The following is a 22,604-nucleotide window of genomic DNA, read 5'->3' on the forward strand; positions in this document are numbered from 1 at the left end:
TTAAATTTTTGAGATATTGCAAGTATGGTATTCAAAGGAATGATTTGTGGTCTTCAGTGATTATTTTAGAAAGCAAGAATTACAGAAAATGAATGGCTAAGAAGGCAGGAAAATACAAGGAAGCAATTGATGAAGGTGAAAACAAGTTAATGAAATGGGAAACAAACAATTGCTTTGAGACCATTAAAAACCAATTGCTGGATCTTTGTAATGCTGGTGAAATTGACAGGTCTTTGCAAGTGTGATTAATAAAGGGAGGAACAAAAAATCTGACAGTACCAGGACTGAGAAACCTATAAAACTGTAGCTGGAGAATCTTAATTCACAAATTTATATTCATCTTTGATCATGTTGAGGATAGGACTGTTTTCTAGGAAAACATACCAATGTTGACTCAAGAGTAGTTACTGCAAACCTGAACAGAAAAAGAAACCCAGAAGAAATTGAAAAATTAGTTAAAGCTCTAATGCCATAGAAGATTCAGGTAGCTTACCATTACACTCTATAAAGCCTTCAGTGCAAACTAAAGTCTTTATTATTTATTTTAAAACTTAGAAAAATATGCAGTGCTTTCTGTCTCATTCTCTTAGACTGGCAAAACCCTATACCAAAGTCAGTTGAGAATAACATGCGCACATCCTGAAGACTCAGAGCTTTGCCACTTAGGAATATAAGTCAAATTTTAAGGACTCAAATCTAATAATTGCGAATATAGACAAATTATGACTTAAGGATTTCTCTGAGGAATATTGCAACAACTGGGTAAGAGAAAAATGATATCTCAAGCACACATTCCTCATAAAAATAATGGTGAGGTAATAATAGAATAAAAACATTTGCGCTTGAGAAAGGGGAAATGTACAGAGCAAGGTCGTGGCAAGCATGCTTCCATTCTTTATGGGAGGCCTCTAAGAGCTGTGAATACTAATAAAGAAGAGTCAACATTGTCCAATTTCAAAAGATATGACTAGATAGTTGGAAAGTCTCAGCTGGAAAATACAATACAGTAAAAGTGTAGGAGCTCAGGAAAGTGGTGATACACAGTGGTGGTACACAACATGTCATTAATGAATCTTTTAGAACAGGGATTGAATAAGAACAACCCATTCTCAAATGGCAACAGAACCCTGAGAGGTCTAGGAAAAGACCTAAAAGCAGTGTGCTGTGCCTCCAAGAGGAAAATTATAAAGCACTGCTGAATTGTGTTAAAGTAAATAAACATGATGTTTTCAGATTGAAAACTTCAATATCAAGGAAGGTTAAGGATGTGAGTTTTCCCAAAATGTATTTGTAGATATATGGCCTCACTCAAAATCTCATTGAGGTTTTATATGGGAAAGGACAGGCAGGTGCTGAAGTTTTATCTGGAATCAATAGATGTTTGGAATAATGTTTTTGAAAAAAAAATCTGAGCAGATACTGAAACAATGACAGTAAAACTTGTGACTAAAGAAGTGTGGTATTCATGTGGAAACTGACAAGTCAGTGAAATAGAAAAGTCCAGAAATAGTGACAGATGCTTTAAAATACTGGGTAAAGGTGTGTGGTTCGGTTTAATGAGGGTTTCTCTCCCCACCTGAGTAATGAAGCCACAATAAGCCCCCCCCCCCTTTTTTTGCTTTTGCTTTGCTGGGAATGGATAGCTCTTTTATTTGTGGATAGACGTAATGAAAGAGTGCTCAAATAGAATAGGCGTAGCTCTGGTTAATAGCCTCCATAAGAATAGAAAAGTAACTTTTTTTCTTTTTTTTTAAGGTTCCCTGTTTGCTGCTTTGGGTATACGTAATAAGCAGGGATCCTGGTCAGGTCATTTAAGCAAAGGGGATTACAGTGTTTGGAAGCAGGCTTTGGGGTAGGTTAAACCACAATGTAGATAAGCTGCTTGATCACAGAATTTGGAACTCGAAAATGGGTGTGTCTTGCACAGGGTGACCATCAGAGGTTGACTGGCTCAGGGGAGGTTGGAAGTGTCCAGCTTTTCAAACCCACCCTGCGCGTCTGTCCTCCTCTGTCCTCCTCTCCTGCCCTGGACCCTCTGTCTGAACCTCATTATTTGGTGTGATGTGGTTTGCCAGCTTCCATAGATCTGACCTCTTCAGAATTTGTGATTCCTTGGAGACATTTTGGTTTAAAAGGTTTGTCTTTTAGCCTTTTGAAACTGGGCTAAAGATTTCAGTATTTTTAATAAATGCTTCAGCTTAATTGAAAAACATGTTCAAGGAAACAACAGAACTTGGAAGTGACCTGAAGTTGCCTAATGTTTATAGCTTGTTTTTAGGTGAGTTTTAATTTGTGTGGGATGTCATTTTATGCAGATTTGACCACAAACTATTGATATTTTTATGAATACTCTTTGCTTTGGAAGTTTTTTTTAAATTTGTATATTTACTAATGTTAAACTCACTTTAAAACCATAGTTGATATTCCTGGTTTATATGAGTTTTATTGGCCATGTATTAGTTACAACTACTGTTGGCCTTTCAACTTGAAACAGTGGTTCTTAACCATTTTAGGGATCCAGACAAACCCCTTTGAAAATTTATAAAAATTCCAAAGCTTTTGCTTTGCTCATGAGAGCGTATGCTTCTCTGTGTGCTTATCTTGTCCTGCCCATGTGCTTACATGCACACGTTTTTGTCTCTCACCTCACTCTTCCTTGAGACCACTAATGGCTTTCCTGTGATCCCTGAGGCCCCCAAGTTAGTTACAGCACGGTCGACTTTGAGGCATTTCAGTTAACTTCATGTAACTGAGGAGATAGCACTCTCCTGTTCTTTGCAGAATATGTAGAGTCCAAACCTCTAATATCAGTCATTATACCTGCCTCCTTCCCCAGTCACGTACCACTCTCTGTTGAAAACTTACAGGCCAAAGGTTGATTTGTGTCACACCAGCATAAAGGTGATAGAAGCCATTAACAACAGGTGTATTTGGCCTTTTGACTCCCATTCTCCCTCCTCTCGCAAATAAAACCGAAGTCTGTATTCAGTCGTCAGTATTGGGCTAGAGCATTGCAGACCTTTCCATCAGAGGCTGACTTAGTTGTGCACAATGGTTGAATTTGGGGAAGATGTTTAAGTTACTTAGTTTTCTAAATTCCTAATAAGCCCTGATTTCACAAGACTATATTTTGACCTTGCATAGATTGAGCCAAATAACGTATCTTCAATACTTTATTCTTTTTCCTAGGAAAAGTAAAACTACTTCTGAAAGAACTCTGGCTCTGTATAAACACAACACACAGAGTACCTGGTGAAAGCAGTAGATGTCTCCCAGGTGAGATATAGAAGCTTCCAGAAGTACGTGTTATACATGAAAGTAGAAATGTTTACCTTGAGTATTATGTGCCTTTGGTTTTTAATTTCTTAACTCCCATTGAAGAATGAACTAAGCTAGAATGGGTACTCTTAATTATATAAAACTTCTTTCCTTGCCGTGTTACTTCTGCCAATCTCAGTAAATGCATTTGAGTTTTAATTTTTAATAGCAACTTTCGTTAGAGAACATACAAAGAAGTTGGCAGGACCTACAGTGGAGGCATATTTAACAGGTGTATGCAAAAACAGGACAAACAGCTTTTCCAATCATACGGATTCCTTTCATCCACCAGCAATTTAGCTTAATTTGTTTTTCATGTAATTTACCAGTTACTTTGGTTGAAATTTTAGTTATAGTCTATTCTGCATTTGTATTCTCTTAGGATACAGATACACAAAGAGGGATGGGTAAAAACTGTCACATGAGGTTGTTATTGTACAGCACACATAGCTAATGCGTTTTCAGAGATTTGACTTAATCTGTGGTGTATCTTGATTTGCAGTAAAAAGCCACGGAGGCTTTCTACCACATTCTGTTACACTGTATGCAAAGATTTGGAAATAGATATTAGTCACCTGGAGTGGATGGGGAGAAGATTGCTGTCTTACATAAGATTGAAATGTTTTTTAACTATTTTTTTGTACAAGTGTTTTCAATCAGCTTGAATTTACAGGTATTCAAGATCTAAAATCTGTAGAAACTTGCACCTAGTTTTTCTTCTCAGGCTCTCAAGGTGATGTTCCCTAAGAAAAACGTGCATAGGCAAGTTCCTGATTCTTATTTATGTGTGGGTTCCTAACTTATGAGGCCTACAGACACATATTTGTTGGGATCACCTCCTGGATAAAACTCTGATAATATGACCGTGTAGAGCCTGCAGCTGCTAAATTAGTCTCTCCAGTTTAGAATTTATTCATCTGTTCAGACAAAAGCAGCCTGAGATTCATTTTAGTCTTCTGTGTTAGTAAGTTGTTCTACTTTATTATAAACACTTGATTTTATGTTGTTAAAGATGTTTTTAAAAGGGATGTTTTTAAAGATGTTTTTATCTTTCATTTAATAATTTTATGTTTATTTAAAAACATTATTTAAAGGGGTAAGTCTGTTCCTTAATGTTAGCTTTTTCAAATAGAAGGGAAAACATGCTATCTTTAGAATTTTATACATATATATATACGTATATATATATGTATATGTATATACACACACACATACACACACACACACACTTTTCTTTTCATATGAGAAAGGTTGTAAAAATAGTGCAGAAAATTTCACTTGTTACTCCAAAGTTTAACATTTTCCATCACCAGTAATCAAAACCAGAACATTTAGTACAATACTGTTAACAAAAATAAACCATATATGACTTTCATCTGTTTTCTCATCGGGGTCATTTTTCCTTTCCAAGATACCTCATTACATTTAGCCATTATTCTTTCTTCCATCTCCCCCAGAAGGACAGCACATCTATTTTTCCTTGTCTCTCGTGTTTTTTTACTTTCGGAGAGTACGAATGATTTTGTGGGAAGCCTATCAGTTTGGGCAGTCTGATGTCTTCTCACATTAAATTAAGACTTGTACCTGTGGGAAGAACCCCCACAGTGGTCATACTGCCCTCTGCCTTGGCTGCTGTGCCCAGAGAGAGGGGATGTAGAATTGCATTGTCACTGGGGATATTAACCTTGGTCAGTTACTTAAAGTGGCCTCTGCCAAATTTCTTCATTGTCAAGTTACTATTAGTTATCTTTTAGAGAGATACTTTGACACTGCAAATACTCTGTTTCTCTCCAACCGTAGTGTACTGATTTATAAGCCTTCCATGGATGTCACTTGCCATATTGACTCTTTTGTCCAGTGAGTTTTATTGTATTTCCTTTGTTTCTTTTGTATTTATTAATTGGGATTCTTCTGTAAAAAAGAGCTGTTCTTTTCACTTACCAGTATAGTTGTATGGGTATTTATGTTATGCATTATAATTCAGTTCTGTCATTATGTATTGTTCAGATTACCCTGGGTATGGGATCATCTTCTTCCGGTTGGCTGGGCCCCTTTTGCGTACCCCACCCCATTCTGAGTACCTCTTTACTTTCTGGCACTGCAAGATGTTTCAGGTTCGGCTTGTGTTTCCCTTCCCTAGCTTTGTGATCAGCCACTTCTCCCAGTACCCCAGAGTCCTTCTGTAAAACATATTTCCAAAGCTTTCAAATATGACAAATAGATGCTTCTAATTATTTCCTAGAACACTAATTAGCACCATTGCAGTTCACCAAAATCAAGACTCAAAGGCATTGGCTTCTTATAGTGATTTTTCCATTGCTTAGAATAAAAAGCCCCAGTTCCTTAATTAGAGCATTGTATAACTGTGGTCATGGGGTAGGTTTGATATCAGTGGATATTAGATCTCTTGTCTGACAGAGAATATTGTGTTCCCTGTCAGCCTGCATGCACAAAGCTATTTTCCCCCCAGAACCACTGTTCGTTAGGGTCGTCAAGAAGAGTGAGCAGGTAGGTCATCAAGGCCCAGGGCGCTTAGATGGCCGAGGGTGCTTTTGCACCCTGCACCCTGCTGTGGAGGGTCATGGACATACCACCCACACGTCTACCTGCCTTATCCTACGGGTCGTGAACAAAGCATACCTAACGGGTGTGTTCAGGTTGTATAGGACAGTTTTCAGGAAGGGCTTTTTAAAAATATGTGTTTATTTGGACTTAATATTGCAAGCATTTTAAACTGTTAGAGTAAGTTGGGATTTTTTTAAAGTCTTCTCAATATCGTAAATATTGGATATTTACTTTGTTTATTTTTCCCCCCACAGCAAAACCTGCCGAGGAAAAGCCTAGATCCAGAGAGCCTGGGGAAGATGGTGTGCCCACTCGGGTTGGAGGCAGTCCTCCCAGAGCCTCTGCAGTGCAGACGTGTCTGGCGGAGTTGTCCATGGAGATAGAGGGTGACTTCTCCCCATGTAAAAATGTGGGACAAGAGAGGCCCAGTGAAGCAGCTCATCCTAATGAGGACCGGCCTCCTGAAGTTGTAATGCCAAGGAATGATGAGGACAGTACTGAGTTTTTGCATGGCAGTCGCTTTTTTGATGAAGATCTTCAAGCTGCAGTTGACTTCTTCAAGCTTCCCCCTCCTCTTTTGTCTCCTGTGCCATCACCCCCTCTGGGGTCCTTACCGCACCTGGGCACCTTACCTTCTTCTCTTGCACCTGTGAGTTTGCGTCTTGAGCTTGACTTACCAAATGGGCATAGTGTTAATCTTACTATGTTGGCCATACTCAAAGAACATTTGTGGTACTCCGATTAGATTTTATCGGGGAGTGTTAAGAGAATATAAAAAGGCCTGTCAGTGCCCTTAGGATCAACATATATTTTTTGTTCTTTATGTTATGGTTGATTTTTTGTCTATCCACAACCAAATTATAAGTCTCCTGTAGAAGGACTGAGTCTTAATTGTTTCTTCTTATGTCTCATGATGGGCTTTTAGCCAATATGGGATGAATGAATTAAATACATGTTTGTAGCCATAGATTTTTTTAAAATATTTTATTTATTTATCTTTTTTAGAGGGGAAGGGAAGGAGAGAGGAAAGAAACATCAATGTATGGTTGCTTCTCGTGCATCCCCTGCCGGGAACTGGCCCCTGCCAGAAACTGGCTTGCAACCCAAGCATGTGCCCTGACTGGGAATCGAACCGCGATCGTCTGGTTCGCAGGCCTGCGCTCAATCCACTGAGCTACACCAGCCAGAGCTGTAGCCATAGATTTTTTTCAGAGATGGTAAATCCATGTGTATAGCATACATTAATGTAGGTTACTAAATTCCCCACTTTGACTTCATGAACTCATCCTCTTTGTGTGTTTGCAGAATGGTTTATCGTAATTTATTAGGAAGTTTTAATAAAATGGATTTATATACTTTTTGACTTAAGGAGCAAGTAAATAACTTTCAATTAGTTCCTTCATTCAGGAAACACAATGCAATTCTATTGTGTTTCAAACATTGTGCTAGGCTCCAGGAATGCAGAGGTGATGTAGGGAATGGTTGCCACTTAGTTGGATCTTGTGTGGTGGTCAGACCATACAAGACCATGTGCGGAAATGTGTGGCAAGAGTTGTCCATGGGTAGGCACCCGGAGTGATGGCCCAGTTGGTGCGTAGAGGGTAGTGCTTTGGGCTCGAGTCAGGTGCGAGTCAAACGACGTGGAGCAGTGACTAGGAGGTGGAGATAAAGAGAGGGTTGTACTCTCTAATATCAGAAGTCTTTTTGACCAGAAGATGGAGAAGTAGTTGAGAAATAGAATTTTTAGAGGTTAGGAGAACAAACTGCACAGGAGGCCACATGTGGACTAGAACTTGGAAGAACCCATTATGGGAGAAGAGGTGTGAATGAGGATAACTCTCGGGGAAAGATGGGCTCTTTGGAAAGGACAGATGAGTGTCATACTTGTGATTGAGACTTTCCTACCTGTTAACAGTGGTTCTAGAGAGTAAACTGCCTGTCTTCACATATGTTAAAGGGTCTTCGGGAAGCATGTACTTTTTTTTTTAATGCATTTAATTGATATTTTAGTTGGTTGAATTAGTATTTAATTAACTAGTATAACTCATTTATTTTTAAGGAAACCTACTTTGGAGAGTACACAGATTCCAGTGATAATGACTCAACCCAACACAGAAATCCTGCCGAGTCTAATTCAGAAGATGATACATCTGACACACAGGACTGTTTTGGCTCACCCAGGAAGAATAAAGGAAGTGGTACATGGGAGGAAAAGCCCAATTCGCAGGAAGCCACCTGCGAAGCTCTGAACACATTGGAAATAAATGAAGTGACAGCTGTTGGGTTTGGGGCACTTACAGCAACATTGAGAGAACCTTCAGCCACATTCACCTTAGCTCATGAGGAGCACTGGGCATTGTCATCTCAACTCGTTAGTGGTAGAAAAAGAGGCATTTTAGGTGAGGCAAAAGGACAAAGAGAGGTTAGGGAGATGCATAAATCAGTGCAAACTGAGGAAACACTTTGTAAACCCACCAGAAGTGTGAGTGTTGAGAGGTTGTCTGGCAGCCTAACACAAGGAGGGGAGGCAGCCCTTGGGAAGTCAGACCTGTGTTATTCTCCCCTTGGCAAGAGGCCATTGAATGAATTTACAGGATCTGAAGGAAAAACTCCGTTATCCAGAATGATAGGATCACCCAAATCAGACTTTACTAAGTGGACACCAACTAATGAACTCACGCATGAATCAGATCATATGTCAGTTTCTGACCATCTTCAGGGAATATCCAGAGAACTGGAAAAAGACAGAGAAGGGCAAGGTTTTGTTTTAGGAGAATCACCCGAACCTGAAGAAGATTCAGATGATGTAATGGATGCAACAGAGCTTGATGTCGAAGCCAAATTTTCTTCCTCTTCTACCTCAGGAGCGTTATCTGTCTACAGCAATTCCCAGTCTTCCTCTGGGTTGAAGTGTGGTCATGATAAACATATCCCTACTGAACTGTGTCGTTCAGAACAGAAGTTACTAGCTAGAACTTCAAACATGTCAGGTCTGCAGTCTGAGCCACTAGAATGTTCTGCAGGAGCGAACGACCTGGAGAATAGCTTCCATGCTCTGAACCCTGAGTTGGGAGCATCCGATTTTCATGATCAGAGTAGCAGTGGCAAAGAATGTACAAAAGTTGCAAAAGGCATGACCAAAGTATGTGCCCTTCCTCAGTCAGTATTTATGAAAGCCATGAAAGGTGGACAGTGTGAAAGTCAAGGTCCGGGAGGTGAGCTCACACCACGTCAGTCAGATTTTGCACCCTTAGTAGAGTCTCAGTCTGGCTCGATTAAGAGTGGTTTTGGTTTTGTTAAAAGCACTTCTTGGCACCATAGTGATCTGTTAAGGAGAAGTAGTGAAGAAAGGCTGAGAGCTGAATCAGAACATGAACAAGAAACCAACCATCAGTTACAAAAGGCAATGCTGTCCTTAGAAAAAAGAGGGTCAGCATCATTGTTGTCTAACCAAGTGTCGGTTATCACCAAGCAGGCCAGGCCTGAAAGGACGCAGAGTGCTAGATCGGGAGCTTTGAGACTGCATAGGGGTGAACCTGCCTTAGCAACAGATAACGTGGATAGCGTGTCATCCCTAGCAAGATGTGGAGAAAGGGAGGAGCCGACCCCGATCATCAAGGGGGTGGCTGCTACAAAAAGGTCTTCACCAGAAATTTCCAAGTCTTGGAGAAAATTGGATTCTGATTCTCCAAGTGGTTCTTTATCAGTAGAAAATTCTCATTGTTTCACAAAGAGTAAATTATCTCTTTTTCCGGAAACTATCCCAGTCCCAAACCAAAACGTGACAGAACCTGCAGTGCAGGCAGAGCTACAGGAGCGGCGTACGTCTCTGAATGCCGCTGGTCTGGACTCACCTGGGATGGGTGCAGGGAAACTTCCTCCAGCTGCAGAAATGGCAGTGTCCGGAAGTTTTTCTGTTGAAGAACTACCCTGTGGGGAGACGGTCAGATCTGGTGGTAAAGCCCTGGCCATTTCAAAGGACTCGCCTAGTAGAGAGCAAAGCCCAGAGGGGTCTCTGGAGCAGACCTCGCCAACTCCTGGTGGTGCTTCTCCTGAAGGTTCAGGCACCACAGGTACTGCCTTTTTACCAGAAATCAGCAGAAAGGATGAAGAGACACATGCCCTCCCACAAAGTAGCCATCCAGGTCCTCTGCATTGTTACACAGGCATTCGGGAGGTGGGGGGTGTTGACACTGAGGTGGAAGAGAGTGAGGCCCCCAGCTGCAGTGAGGGTGAGAATGAGCCCGAAGCCGGGACAGGAAACCAGCAGTGGGGTGCTGCCGAGTCCTCCAGAGATGTGGGGGCTGCACGCACTGCCGCTCCCGAGACCAGGCCTTCCACGGAGTTGGGCTGTCTGACCTCAGCACTGCAGGACTTCAACATCTGCACTCTCTCTGAGATAGACAGACTGTCCACGTCAGATGTCGTCATGTTTCTTGAAAGTTGTCAGTTAAGAGATTATAGTTCAGGGGACTCTGTTTCAGAATATTCTAACAAAGAAAGCCTAAACAAAGGAATGAACAAAGAGTCAAAGCAAAGTGAAACATCAGGAGAAAAGTACAGAAAGCAGCTCTGTGATGATGAAGAAACACTCAAAACCTGTGAAGAGTGGATTGAATCTGAGGAAGATGATTGTGCTTTAAGGGATGCGAGTCAGCTCACCCAGTGTTCCCTGGAAACGCTGTCAGAGGTGCTAACCAAGATTGGGCAGGAACTTCAGTCCAATTGTGAGGACTCAGATGGAAAAGATGCTGGTAATTTACTGCTCTTCAGTATACACGACAGCCTGACAACCGAGCACTCAAAAGAACGAGTCTCACCTCAGCAAATAAGCAGCTCCTCATTGCACCCTTCAGATCCACCCCCACCAATAGCTGGCTTGGGTGCTAAGGGCAGTTCTCCCCCCAGTGGGGTATCTACTGTCAAAAGCACTCAGGACAGGCTTGAGGGTAACTCAGTTGTGACTGGGCTGATGGGCAGTGGAGGTGAGGTCCTGTCAGAACTGGTGGAGCTCCCACCCCAGTGCTCTGACTCAGGAGCTGGGCAGACAGCTGAGCCCAGTGCTGGTTGTGAGACAGAAGGATCATTTCAGTGTCAGATATCTACGGTGACTTCTGAAGTTATAAATGTGCTGGTAAATAAGGACCAAAATTTAGTCATCGAAAAGGGAGACAACTGGACCATCATAAATGGGGTAGCCCTCATGCCAAATGTGGACCAGGTCATCCTTTGTGACACTCCTGGAGACAACCCTGCTTCCCCAGATGGAGAAGAGACGGGAACTGGTTTCATCTCCCTTACTTCTGTGGAGAAGTCCCCAGAGACCAGCCACCCTGGCTCTCCACTTCAGGAGCCCCCGTGTGGCAGTAATCTTCCATGTACCCCAGAAGATATTTCCAACAGTGGTCAGAGTTCCAACTTCGATAAAAGTCGTTTGCGGAATAGACCTGTTAAACCTAGCGTAAGGATTAGTTCTGAAATTTATGATCAGATCTTTGAGTCTCAGATTGTTGCATCGGATCACACATATTATAACTCAAAATTGGAGCCATTTGTCAAAAACAAGAATCGATCAAAGATTGCCAACAAAGACCAGTCAAACAAACTGGTAAAGACTTCATCATCCGGCAGGGTTGAAAGTAACCCAAGTGAAGTTTCTCAGTCACCTTCAGCGGACAGTGTTAACACAAAAGCCCAGAGACCCCAAACTCAGACCATTCTGGCCAATGCTGACACCTCAACCCCTATGGATTGTTCCGCTGACACTCTGAATAAAATACGGCAGGAGGTGGGGCCCCCTTTGCCACCCCTGCTTGCTCCTTTGATTGCCACACCTCCAAGGACCTCACACCCAATTTCTCCTCTAATATCAAGTTCCAGTCCCTCATCACCCACCTCCCCTATTGGCCAGCTTTCTCCATTATGTGAGATCCCAGTGCCACCCGTGATGTCTCCTTTGCTGGACGATGCAAGGCGTGCCTCCCCTTCGTGCACATCTCCATCCCCATCCGCTGTATCCACTGGGGGGAGGATACTGTCATCTCCTCTGCAGTTCTGTGCCACCACCCCAAAGCATGCCCTTCCTGTGCCTGGCAGACTGCCTCCCTGTGCATCAGCCCACACTACTGTGGCTGGGCCCCAAGAGAATTCCGTTAAAATCCTTGACACCATGTACCCAGAGTTATCTGCCAGAGCCCGTACTCTCAACATCCTCAAGGGGAATATTCAGCTCACGCGAGGGCCATCCACTGACCGGCAGAATCTGCCGGGGCCCGTCAGCGCCATAACAGGTTTCAAAGCAATCAGCTCCATGTCAACTGCCTTTGTCAAAACGGGGGGCAGCTCTGGTGGTGATTGTAATCAGGATAAGTCCAGAGATTTGGGTACTCAGCAGGATTCAAGTGGGAAAAGAACATTGTCAGCATGTATACTGAGGAGTGCTAAAAGATTGCGCCTGGACAGTGGGTCTTCGGAATCAGAAGGTGGGAGCACCACTACAGAAGGAGTCCTTAAGCCCCCCTGCAGGAACCTCCCTCAAGCTGAAGTTGCAATAACAGATGAGGAACCAAGTTCTGTTTCAGCTGCCAGTTCAGGTTCACAGTTGCCTCTGAACCCCAAAGAAACTGTGGAGTCCCACGATAAAGCCATAGCTGATGCTCTGAAGAAGATTGCAGAGTCCTCCTTTGACCTGTTGCCTGTCATTCGGAGTCATGTGTATGTGGGAAATATCTCCAAAAAGCCTGTGATGAGAGATCAAGAGAAAGAAGTTGTCTATGACTTCAGCACAACAAAGAAGGTAGGTGGTGGCTTAGGGATTGCTCATCTTCAGGGGCAGGCTGTCTGCTGTCGGCAGGATGGCAGAGTACGCCAACAAAAGTTTCAGTTCAGCTGTTGACAGTTATGCATACAAACATCGAGACCTGTACTTTTATTTCCAGCCAGAATTTTAAACATTTGAGATGTGATTTGACACTAGAGATTTGAAAATATTTGTTCATCAAATAACATTTTAAAGAAAGAGTATCTGTCAGAACTACAGTAGCATATTTTTCATTGATTCTGACATGTTTAAAGGCTTGAAATTATTTACTTGAAAGTATCAAATGATTATCACATAACAGCATTTCATTCCAACAAATTGTGTTATAAACACACTTGCAAGTTCAAGAGTCTTTCAGATAGCCAGAATGTAGATCTGGTTTCCCCTTCTCCCTCCGTTAGTGTATTTTGCAAATCAAATGGGAGCACATGTTCAGTTTTAAGATGAGGGTTGTGCCTATCTACTGCAGTTTCTTAGGACTGGTATAGGCTTACAGTTTCTAAATAACTATGTTGACACCTTGTGTAGAAGGCTTCAGTGCTACACGATTGTACTACATTGGTTACCTGCACAATTTCCTAGTCAAAGTGGTATAAATACTTTTTTTAGACCACTTACATTCGGAAAGCATACAGAGCAGTGTAAGTAAGTTTGAAAAGATACTTATTTTCAAATAGATGCATATATCAAATTAATGCTTCTCTTCCTGAACAAGGAAAATGTTACCTGATGTTTGACGATCTAAGCAGGGTAAATGTGTAGAGTGCACTGGAGTTGAGAAAACAAGAAGGGAGTAGGATAGTATGGGTTTACTATACTTGCACACACACAAATTGCAGCAAAAACCAAGACACTAATTGTCTAGAGTGGTGGTAATGACAGCCAAGTGTGCTCAGATCTGCCTTGTAGCACGTGCAGCTCCGCTGACCACAGGCAGCTGACAGATGTGGACTTTCTCCCCAGAGCCCCTTGGCTTACCTGCTAAGCAAGTCATTACCAGTTACTGCCTTCTGCTACCTTCTCCGATAGAGTGCATGTCGTGTTTTTCTAGTAGGTACTAAATTTTGTGACTTTAGGCTTTTCTTTAGTAGGCTAAGGATAAATATCAGGCTGCATTGCCTCTTCCTTTTTTCCCCTCACTCCAGCATTTAGCAGAGTGCTTGCTTCACTCTATTCTCTCCGAACTAAAACTTCAGAAGACCTCTCTGGAGCACAATTACATCCATGCGCTCTGCAGAGTGTACGTGGGTATTTGCCGGCAACTCGGAGACGTAGAAAGAGCTCGCTTGTTCTGCTACAGCCTACTTAAGGAAGGTATGTTCGCATGGCGGCTTATTTGTATTGAACATATATTGTTGCCTTTTCACCTCATTATACTTGAATCTGTATTTTGAGCTGAGCAGCAGTTGCTGTGTATTTTTTTTTAATTGTGCATTTACCAGAGGGCATGTAGAGCCGTAGGTATACCTGTCTATTCCTGATTTCCAGTAGGAGAAGGTCTTCCTTAAACTTGTGTCAGCATTTCACTTATGTAAGATATGGGATCTCTCATTACTGTATACTTGTCCTATTCCTTGTACAGCTACTTTAGAATCAGATGTAGTTGACACAAGATAAAGGAACGATTAAAGTAAGAGACAAACTACGGTGCTGTGTCATCACCTGGAAAGGACAGAAAATATCAGATGGATTCATTAGCTCATGAAAAGAAGATCATTAGAAGTGGAAAGGCGGGCTGTCCTATGATTCTCTTTTTCCCTTTTCTGCTGTTTCTTCAGTCTCTACTGATAATCAGATTAGGAGTCATTCTTCATTATGTCAGATCATCATTTTAAATAGTAAAGTGATATAAAAATGCAATTCAGTATTATATCAGAAAGTCTTAGGTTGCAAACATTTACAATTTTTTATTACCATGTTTGTGGGGCATATAAATCAGGATAATTGAATATAGCCGTCACTTCTAGAGTCATGAACAAGGCTGCTGTGTTTATTGCCCACTTCCTTTCTTTGTTTAGTCTTTCAGTCACTGATTTATTCAGCAAATATTATGGGTCAGGGCTCCAGTGGCAACCAAAGCCAGATGTGACCATTCAGTGGGGCCAGTACATGGAAACAGTACACAAGCAGACATTGGGTTTTATCAGCAGTGGGTGGCAGAACGGAGAGGGCGTGACTCTGCTCAGCACCAGCTGGATTTCTGACTTTTCCTTAAACACAACCAGCTCCTCACCTCGGGTTCTTGTGTTACAGGTTTCTCTCTTGATAAGCTTTCTGTACAACTTTGTTATGTCTTGCTTTGTGATTTCACATACGTTCTCAGTCTTTCTTTATCCCTTCGTCTCCTTTTCCTTCAGGGCACTTACCCCGCTTACATTATTTGCTGTCTCACTCCTCCATTAGCGTGAGTAGTGTATAAGAACAGGAATTTTGTTGGTCATGTTTCTGCCATATTCGTACCCCAGAAAAAATGCATTGTGTGTGATCATTATCTGTTGAATGAATGGATTGTCCTGTGGGAGACTGATTCGAGAGCACCTGAGGGTTTCGGGGAAGCTTTCCTTGTCAAAGTGACTTTTAAACTTGAGATGCAAAGATGCAAAAGAATACTTACGAGAAAAGTGAGGGAGAGAATTCCAGGCAGAGGGAACAACATGTAGAAAAAGTTCTGGGACAGGAAGAAGTATAACCAGACAACCCAAGATTTCAAAATTAACAGACCAAAAATTCTAGCCCTGGCTGGCGTAGCTCAGTGGATTGAGCGCGGGCCTGCGAACCAGACGATCGCGGTTTGATTCCCAGTCAGGGCACATGCCTGGGTTGCAAACCGGTTCCTTGCGGGCTAACTACCAGCAGGGGATGCACAAAAGGCAACCATACATTGATGTTTCTCTCCCTCCCCTCTAAAAAAATAAATAAATAAATAAAAATCTTAAAAAAAAATTGTATTTTATGCCCTGAGTTACCCACTCTTTAAACACATTTTAATGTTAGCTGCAATAGAACAGAGAATCAAAAAGATGTGACTTCGTGCCAAACAGGATAAACATCTTCATGTTATCTGGGTATAGCTGTGTTTCAAAACATGTCGACTTTCTTATAAAATATTAGTTCATCATATGACCTAGAAATTTCACTCTTAGGCACTTATCCAACAGGAGCAGAGACCAGTCTTCAAATGGACTAGTGCGCAGATACTCAGAGTATCTTCATCATGTCCCATAACCAGAAACAGATGTCCATCCATCGGTTAATGGAAAGCAGTGGAGTACTGCTCTCCTGAACAAAGGAGCAGACTGCTGATGCGTAAAGCAGCATGGCGGAACCACAGGAACATTACGCTAAGGGGAAGCCAGGCAGAAAGGGGAACATGTGCCCTGTGTAAGTTAGGCAGACTAATTTAAGATGACAGCAAACAGATCAGGGTTGTCTGTATCTGGGATGAAGTGATCCACTGGAAAGGCCAGTCCTTGGGAATTTGGCATGATGTCAGTGTTTTCGATATTGATTATGGTGGGGATTATGTGGGTGTATTTATTTGTCAGAATCCATCTGTCTACTTAAAGAGTATATTTTATTGTATGTACATTATACTCAGTTAATTGAACAAAGGCCAAGCCACAGTGTGGGGAGAGGTATTTACAAAAAAGGATTATCATCCACAATTTATTAAAAAAAGATCTCTTCATATCAAAATCTCTGTATGTTCTACAAGAGAGTTTTTTTATAAATGCACAAAAATATGGCCCAAAATGATACTAACCAAGTGGAAGGGTTCTGGGACTTGGGCAGGCTGAAGAGAGGGTAGTTGCCCTGTCTTCAAGATTTAGAGTTTATTACTCTTTTCATACAATGGTTTATACACACATGTATTATGTTTCAAATTTAAAGAAAGTTTGCCAAAGGGAAGGAAGGAAAGGAGAAGCAGAATTTTAAACTGAGACTGGGCCTCATCGGGTTGGAAGCCTTGCAAGGCACAAGTGAAATTACTAACATGTATTCTTAGTTTACTGATTTGATCAGACATAAAGGTGTACTATCTTATTTTCTTTCTTACAGATTTCCCAGAGTCAGAAAAACTGACTTTGTTCATTGCAAACATGTGGCATGATATATTTATCTCTCAATCAGTGATTAATAAGGCAATGCAGCTAGTTGCCAGGCAACGTGCTAAAGGAGAGGTTCTGAATTGTTTGAGAGCATTTCTCAATTGGGAAAAGGTGAGATTTATTTTTACTTCTTGTAATACCATACGTTGTAGGTCTCACATAAATGTTACTTGGCTTTGTATTCGGTTTTGTATTAGTTGATAGAGCCTTTTAGAAATAATACATTTCTTGCATTAGATCTTTTAAAATATCGTTTTAGCCTTTTGCATTTTGTTCATTAAGTATGCATGAGACCCTTAGGGAAGAATTGTAGACCTGTGTTTTACGGGAATTTAAGTTTATTTTGTGCACTAATTTATATGACTGATGAGACGGTATGTATGTGTGTGTAAGAGCTCCTAAGAGAGCTGAAAATAATTTGCTTCTACAAAGCAAATTATTTGCTTCTAGGTACTAAGAAGGGTGAAAAAATTGGTATCTCGGCTTTTTTTGGTTGAGATTATTCTGAATTTGATATTTTTATTTTTCTTTGTACTTAATAGAATTTGTATTTGTTGTTAAGTATTTTATTCCCATGTTTACTTTTACTACTTTATTTCCTTAGTAATTGATGTGCTCTAATGTAGCATCTAGATTTTTGTTTCAGTAGTTTCTGATGTTAACGTGTATTAAGAAAAAGGCCACTCTCCCCAGGCTGCCTGCAGGACCACTTGGCCCCTGTGTCGTCCTCCACTGTGCAAAGGAGCCTTCTCCTTTGGCCTGTTCAGGATGAAGCCAGGTGTGATGATTTGATAATAAGACACATTTGTGAATAAGGTAGAATTTTAATAAATGTATTTACCCTGTATCAGATTAAATAAAACATAAAGTCAAAGCCTGAAAAAAGGGATATTTGGGGAGAAAATACTATTTTAGTGCAACACTTCCAAATTCTCTTAAAGAATTCAACATATCTAATAGACAAAAATCAGTAAAGACATAGTGGAATTCAATAACATAAAAGGGAAATTTGAATGAAGAATATGTATTTTTTCATATGCCTGTGAGACATTTACAAAAACCATTTATGAGTTTGTTCACCTGAAAACCTTAATTTTTAACAAAGTGAAGATTATACACTCACAATTCTCTAGTAATCAATAAAATTAGACAAAAATAATTCAAAAAATTTTATAAAAATGACTTGGAAATTTTAAATACGTAGTCCTGGAAAATGGAAAAGTGAAATCACAATTTTTTAAAGTCACTGAAAAGAAAAACTTTTGTAACAAAGATGCTTGGTTTTTGAAAGCCTATTAACATAGTTTAAAGGTGTTATTAAACAAATAAAGTTGGCTGGTAATCATCTTAAAAACTAAAAGGCTAAGACAGAATCTAGAAAAAATGAGTATAGTTTAAGAGGTAATAAAAGTAATCAAGTAGAGAACAAAAAAATACATAGAAGAAAAATGTTGCTTTTAAAAATACAAAACTGGTAGCTCAGAGTTCAGATTAATGGAAAAAGAGAAAAGCAAAAATATTCAAGATTTTTGATGAAGAAGAAATTTAAATTTAAAGGATAATGACTGAGAGGAATACCACTTGCAACCCCAGAGCAACAGATTTGGAAACCTAGGATGATTTCTTAGCAAAATAAAACTGACCAAAATTGGTTGTAGGGATAGAACATTTAAATAAACCTGTTGTTTTTGGTGATCATACAGGAGGTAGAAAAGGTGATTAAAAGTGTACCGTGCAGTCCTGGCTGGGTGGCTCAGTCGGTCAGTGTCCTGTACCCCGAAAGCTTTTGGGTTGGAGCCCTGGTCGGGGCACGTGTGGTGGGCAGCCCGTAGGTGTTTTCCACATCAATGTGTGTCTGTCTGTCTGTCTGTCTAACTATCTCTCTTTCTTTTTCTTTCCACTCCCTCTCTCCCTCCCCCTTCCTGTCTCTGTATAATCAATTAAAAAAAAAATCCTTTAGTGAGGATTTAAAAAAAAATAAAAAAGCACTATACAGAAAGCATGTGTAGGTTACACCTGAATTTTATGTCATCTTTATTTTTTTAAGATTTTATTTATTTTCAGAGAGAGGGGAAGGAAGGGAGAGAGGGTAAGAAACATCAGTTTATTGTCTCTTGCACATCCTTAACGGGGGCCTGGCCAGCAATCCAGGCATGTGCCCTGATAGGGAACCGACTGGCAACGCTTCAGTTCGAAGGCTGGTGATCAATCCACAAAGCCACACCAGCCAGGGCTTTAGTTCATCTTTAAAGAACCAGGTAATCCCATTCCTTTAGGAATAAGAAAAGATTGAAAGGCCCCTGTTCATTTTAAATAAAAACCTAATGACACAAGAAAACAATTATCATTCTATTGCTGGTATTTACCTAAGAGAAGTCAAATTTATGTCTACACAAAGACTTGTGTGTGAATGCTCATAGTAGTATCAGCTGTAGCCTAAAGCTAGAAGTAACCTGGATGTCTGTCGGCTGGTGAATGAGTCAGCTGCGGTTTATCTGTAGAATGGATTACTCCTCAGCAATAAAAAGGAGCATTCAGACTAGTACATGGAAAACTTGGATAAATATTAAAAACATGCACAGGTGTGAAAGAATACAGGTAACAAGTGTCTAGTACTGTCATTCAATTTTATGACTTTCTGGATAAAGCAGGCTATTCAGAGTCAGCAAAATGACAGAATTTATAGTATTCTTTAAAGTTTTAAAATTCTTAGTATAACTTTATAACTTTAAATCTCAGATTAGAGTTTCTGAAAATTTGCATTCCAGTCTGGATTGCGCCTGATCTCTTTTCTACGTGACTGTTTTCTGTCTCGTGCTTGGAGCTTTCTGTCTGGCCGGTCAGCCACCATTCCAGCATTATTTTAGGACACATGCCATAACTAAGATGAACATTTCCTTCTTCAAAATACAACTTTCAGAATGTCTTTTTTAAAATGGAATGATTATCTGATGTCTATTTTGCTCTGAGGTTACGTAAAATGTGTTACACTTGAATGAAACTCTTAATAAATTTTATTTTTAAATTGTTTTTTGTTGCTAGAATTCTCCTGCAGATGTTGGCTTCATGGTTTCTAAGTTGCTTCTGACCATACAGTTATGTCCAAAAACAGAATTTCAGTCCAGTGAAAGATTTGGTGAAGACCTAAGTGACAACACTTGGGAGTACATATTTGCCATTGACCTGCTCTGCTGCCATCAGAAATGGGTTTGGACACATGATAACATTATAAGGTACGGAGCTGTTTTCTAACTTCCAGTGAAGTTGGGTTATTTGAATTGTAGGGCAGTGTATGGAATAGTTGCTGACATGTGGTTTGCATAATTTTTGCTGTGTGAGGCAGCTGAAACATTTCCAAATGACATTGTGATCTGGATAAGAGATAATAAAACTACCCTTAAAGTACCTGTGTCGCTATTGCATCTCTTCATTTTATTCTTCTGTGGTAACTGTTACTGCTGTTCATTACAGTCTCTTCCTCCTGTCTCTCCCAAGGAGCGGGACTCCTGCAGGAGGCCCTTTGGTTCACTGGCAAACTGCAGCGTGTGGGACAGCACCAGCAAACGCGTAGCCTGGAACGTAATGACCATTATGTTAACATACAGATACTCTGAAAACCCCACATGAACAGAGGTGTTCAAAATTCCAGGTTAACAGCTCTTCTCACCTGGGGTTTCAGGAGAGAAATAAGTGACGAATTAACTTCTCTCTCTACGTCTAGAATTCTGACACTGGCTATGTACCATCTTCGGGAAAATGAAGAAGATAGTCAAAGTTCTGTTCTGTAGTTTAATTTTCTTGGAACTCTGATTGAGGAGAGCTGGTTCGAAGGCAGTTATGACATTGTAAGGGATTCACCAAGGACTGATAGTCCATATCCTTGAGATACTGGAGGAGTTTATTCTATGGAAATTGGTTCCCTTTTTTCCTCCTTAATGGTAGGGAATGATTAGATGTCTAAATGTCAGCAATAAGGAATTGAATTATATAATGAAATACAGCCATATTGGAAGAGCTATAAATGGATTCGTAGGTATTGACATGGACGTATTTCATAGTCTGTTGCTAAGAAAGTAACCGAAGTCCTTCCATTTCTTCTGTGGAATGATGTGTGAGTGCCTACCAGGGCCTTTCTATTCCGGTGACTGGATGGAGGAGACCATCAGGGGTGGTGCCAGTCAGAGGTGTTTTGTTGAAGGTCCTGCCACAGGTGGTGAGGACAGAGTGTTGAAAGTCAGGACATCTGTGGGAGTGACTCCAGATGCTGATTCCCGAACACTGGTTACTTCCACCATGTCTTTTGCATACACGCACGTACAAGTGCATGGAAACGAAGCCCAGAATCAGAAGAGTGATTACTGAGATGTGTCAGTGGGGGTGCTTTTGGTTTACATTTTTCTTCTGTTTGTCTGCATTTAACTTTTTTGATACAAATACTGTCTAAGAAGTAAACACATTTTTGAAAGAGAAAGTAGAAAGGAATTGGCACTGATTTTTGAGATTAGAAAGTTTCTTTAATTCATCGAAAGCAGGTTTTTTTTAATTATTATTTCTGATGGTTTAGTTCTTTTTACAAAATAGCCTGTTTCACCTTGCTCCTCCCATGGAAGCTGTTGGCTATTAGAACATAGGAGCTGCTTTGATGCCTGGAAGGCCAAAGTGAAAATCAAGATTCCTCTCTTCCAGTTCTGTAACTTGGGGACATTGTTCAGCCTCTCTGTGCAAAGTCTTATAAAAAAAGGGGGGGGGCGGCGGTTAAAACAGAACAAAGATGCAAACATGGTTGTTTATAGCCTCTTTCAAGTCAGTGTGGGCACAAATCTCCTGAATACTTGCAGAGTTTGTGACCTTCCAGTGTCTGTTCTCATTTTAATTTAAAAAGTGACACCTTCAGAAGTTTCTCTTGTTCACTAATTGTCTATCTCTTACAGACCATTTTTAAGATAAGTTCTTTTTTTTTAAGATTTTATTTATCTTTAGAGAGGAAGGGAAGGAGACAAGAAGAGAAATATCAATGTATGGTTGCCTCTCATGAGTTCCCTGCTGGGAACTGGCCTGCAACCCAGGCAAGTGCCCTGACTGGGAATCCAACTGCGATCGTGTGGTTCACAGGCCCGCTCTCAATCCACTGAGCTACACCAGCCAGGGCTTAAGATAAGTTCTTAATATTTGGTGATGGTGAGCATGCATACTTTCATATGCATGTGGTATTGTTGTTACTTTACAGCAAGGAGCTGTGGCCTGTAATGGACAAGTGGATAAAACACAGAAAAGGACATGCGAACATTGCGTATATTCCTGATGTTATCATCGCATCAATACTGAGGCTGATTGGTGAGTTTCTCCCTGATTAGATTTTTTCTTGTTATTGATGATATTCTCAGTGAGGGAACCGAGTATATGATAATGTATGTTAACTGAAACTTCACCATAATGATTGATTTTGTGATCATTAGAGTAGATACTTTTGCACTTAATCTATTCTCCTTACTCATAGTCTTTCTTTGTAAATAATTGTTTTTATCTATCTTTGTCAGAGATAAAGGTTTTTAATGTTAGAACATTTTTTTATAATTGAACTCTTGCTTCTAAAATACTAATATTAATATAAACACATGTACACACTTGAATATACACACCAGAATAAATAAATTGTTATAAATTGTACTGTATTCTCATTTGGTTTCTAAAATAAGGCTATTTCTCCTATTGTTCTCACACCGTATTTTTTTCATACTTGCCCGGTAAGGATCTCTTTGTGTACTTCCATAAGTGGGAACTAGCTTTGTTTT

The 22,604-nt window shown here is 40.5% G+C and overlaps 1 protein-coding gene across 1 annotated transcript in view; it reads left to right on the top strand.

Annotated features, from left to right (window-relative positions):
- ICE1 (interactor of little elongation complex ELL subunit 1) overlaps positions 1 to 22,604 on the top strand; it is a 50,927-nt gene that overhangs the window by 23,465 nt on the left and 4,858 nt on the right. Inside the window, exons 11-17 of the mRNA XM_037062972.1 lie at positions 3,190 to 3,276; positions 6,138 to 6,532; positions 7,943 to 12,679; positions 13,849 to 14,017; positions 16,763 to 16,923; positions 19,855 to 20,045; positions 22,040 to 22,146. Of these exons, the coding sequence (XP_036918867.1) occupies positions 3,190 to 3,276; positions 6,138 to 6,532; positions 7,943 to 12,679; positions 13,849 to 14,017; positions 16,763 to 16,923; positions 19,855 to 20,045; positions 22,040 to 22,146 (5,847 nt within the window). The remainder of the gene's footprint in view (positions 1 to 3,189; positions 3,277 to 6,137; positions 6,533 to 7,942; positions 12,680 to 13,848; positions 14,018 to 16,762; positions 16,924 to 19,854; positions 20,046 to 22,039; positions 22,147 to 22,604) is intronic.

The sequence above is a fragment of the Sturnira hondurensis genome, unplaced genomic scaffold, assembly GCF_014824575.4.
Source record: "Sturnira hondurensis isolate 20B ecotype Veracruz unplaced genomic scaffold, ASM1482457v3 Scaffold0014384, whole genome shotgun sequence".
Lineage (NCBI taxonomy): Eukaryota > Metazoa > Chordata > Mammalia > Chiroptera > Phyllostomidae > Sturnira > Sturnira hondurensis.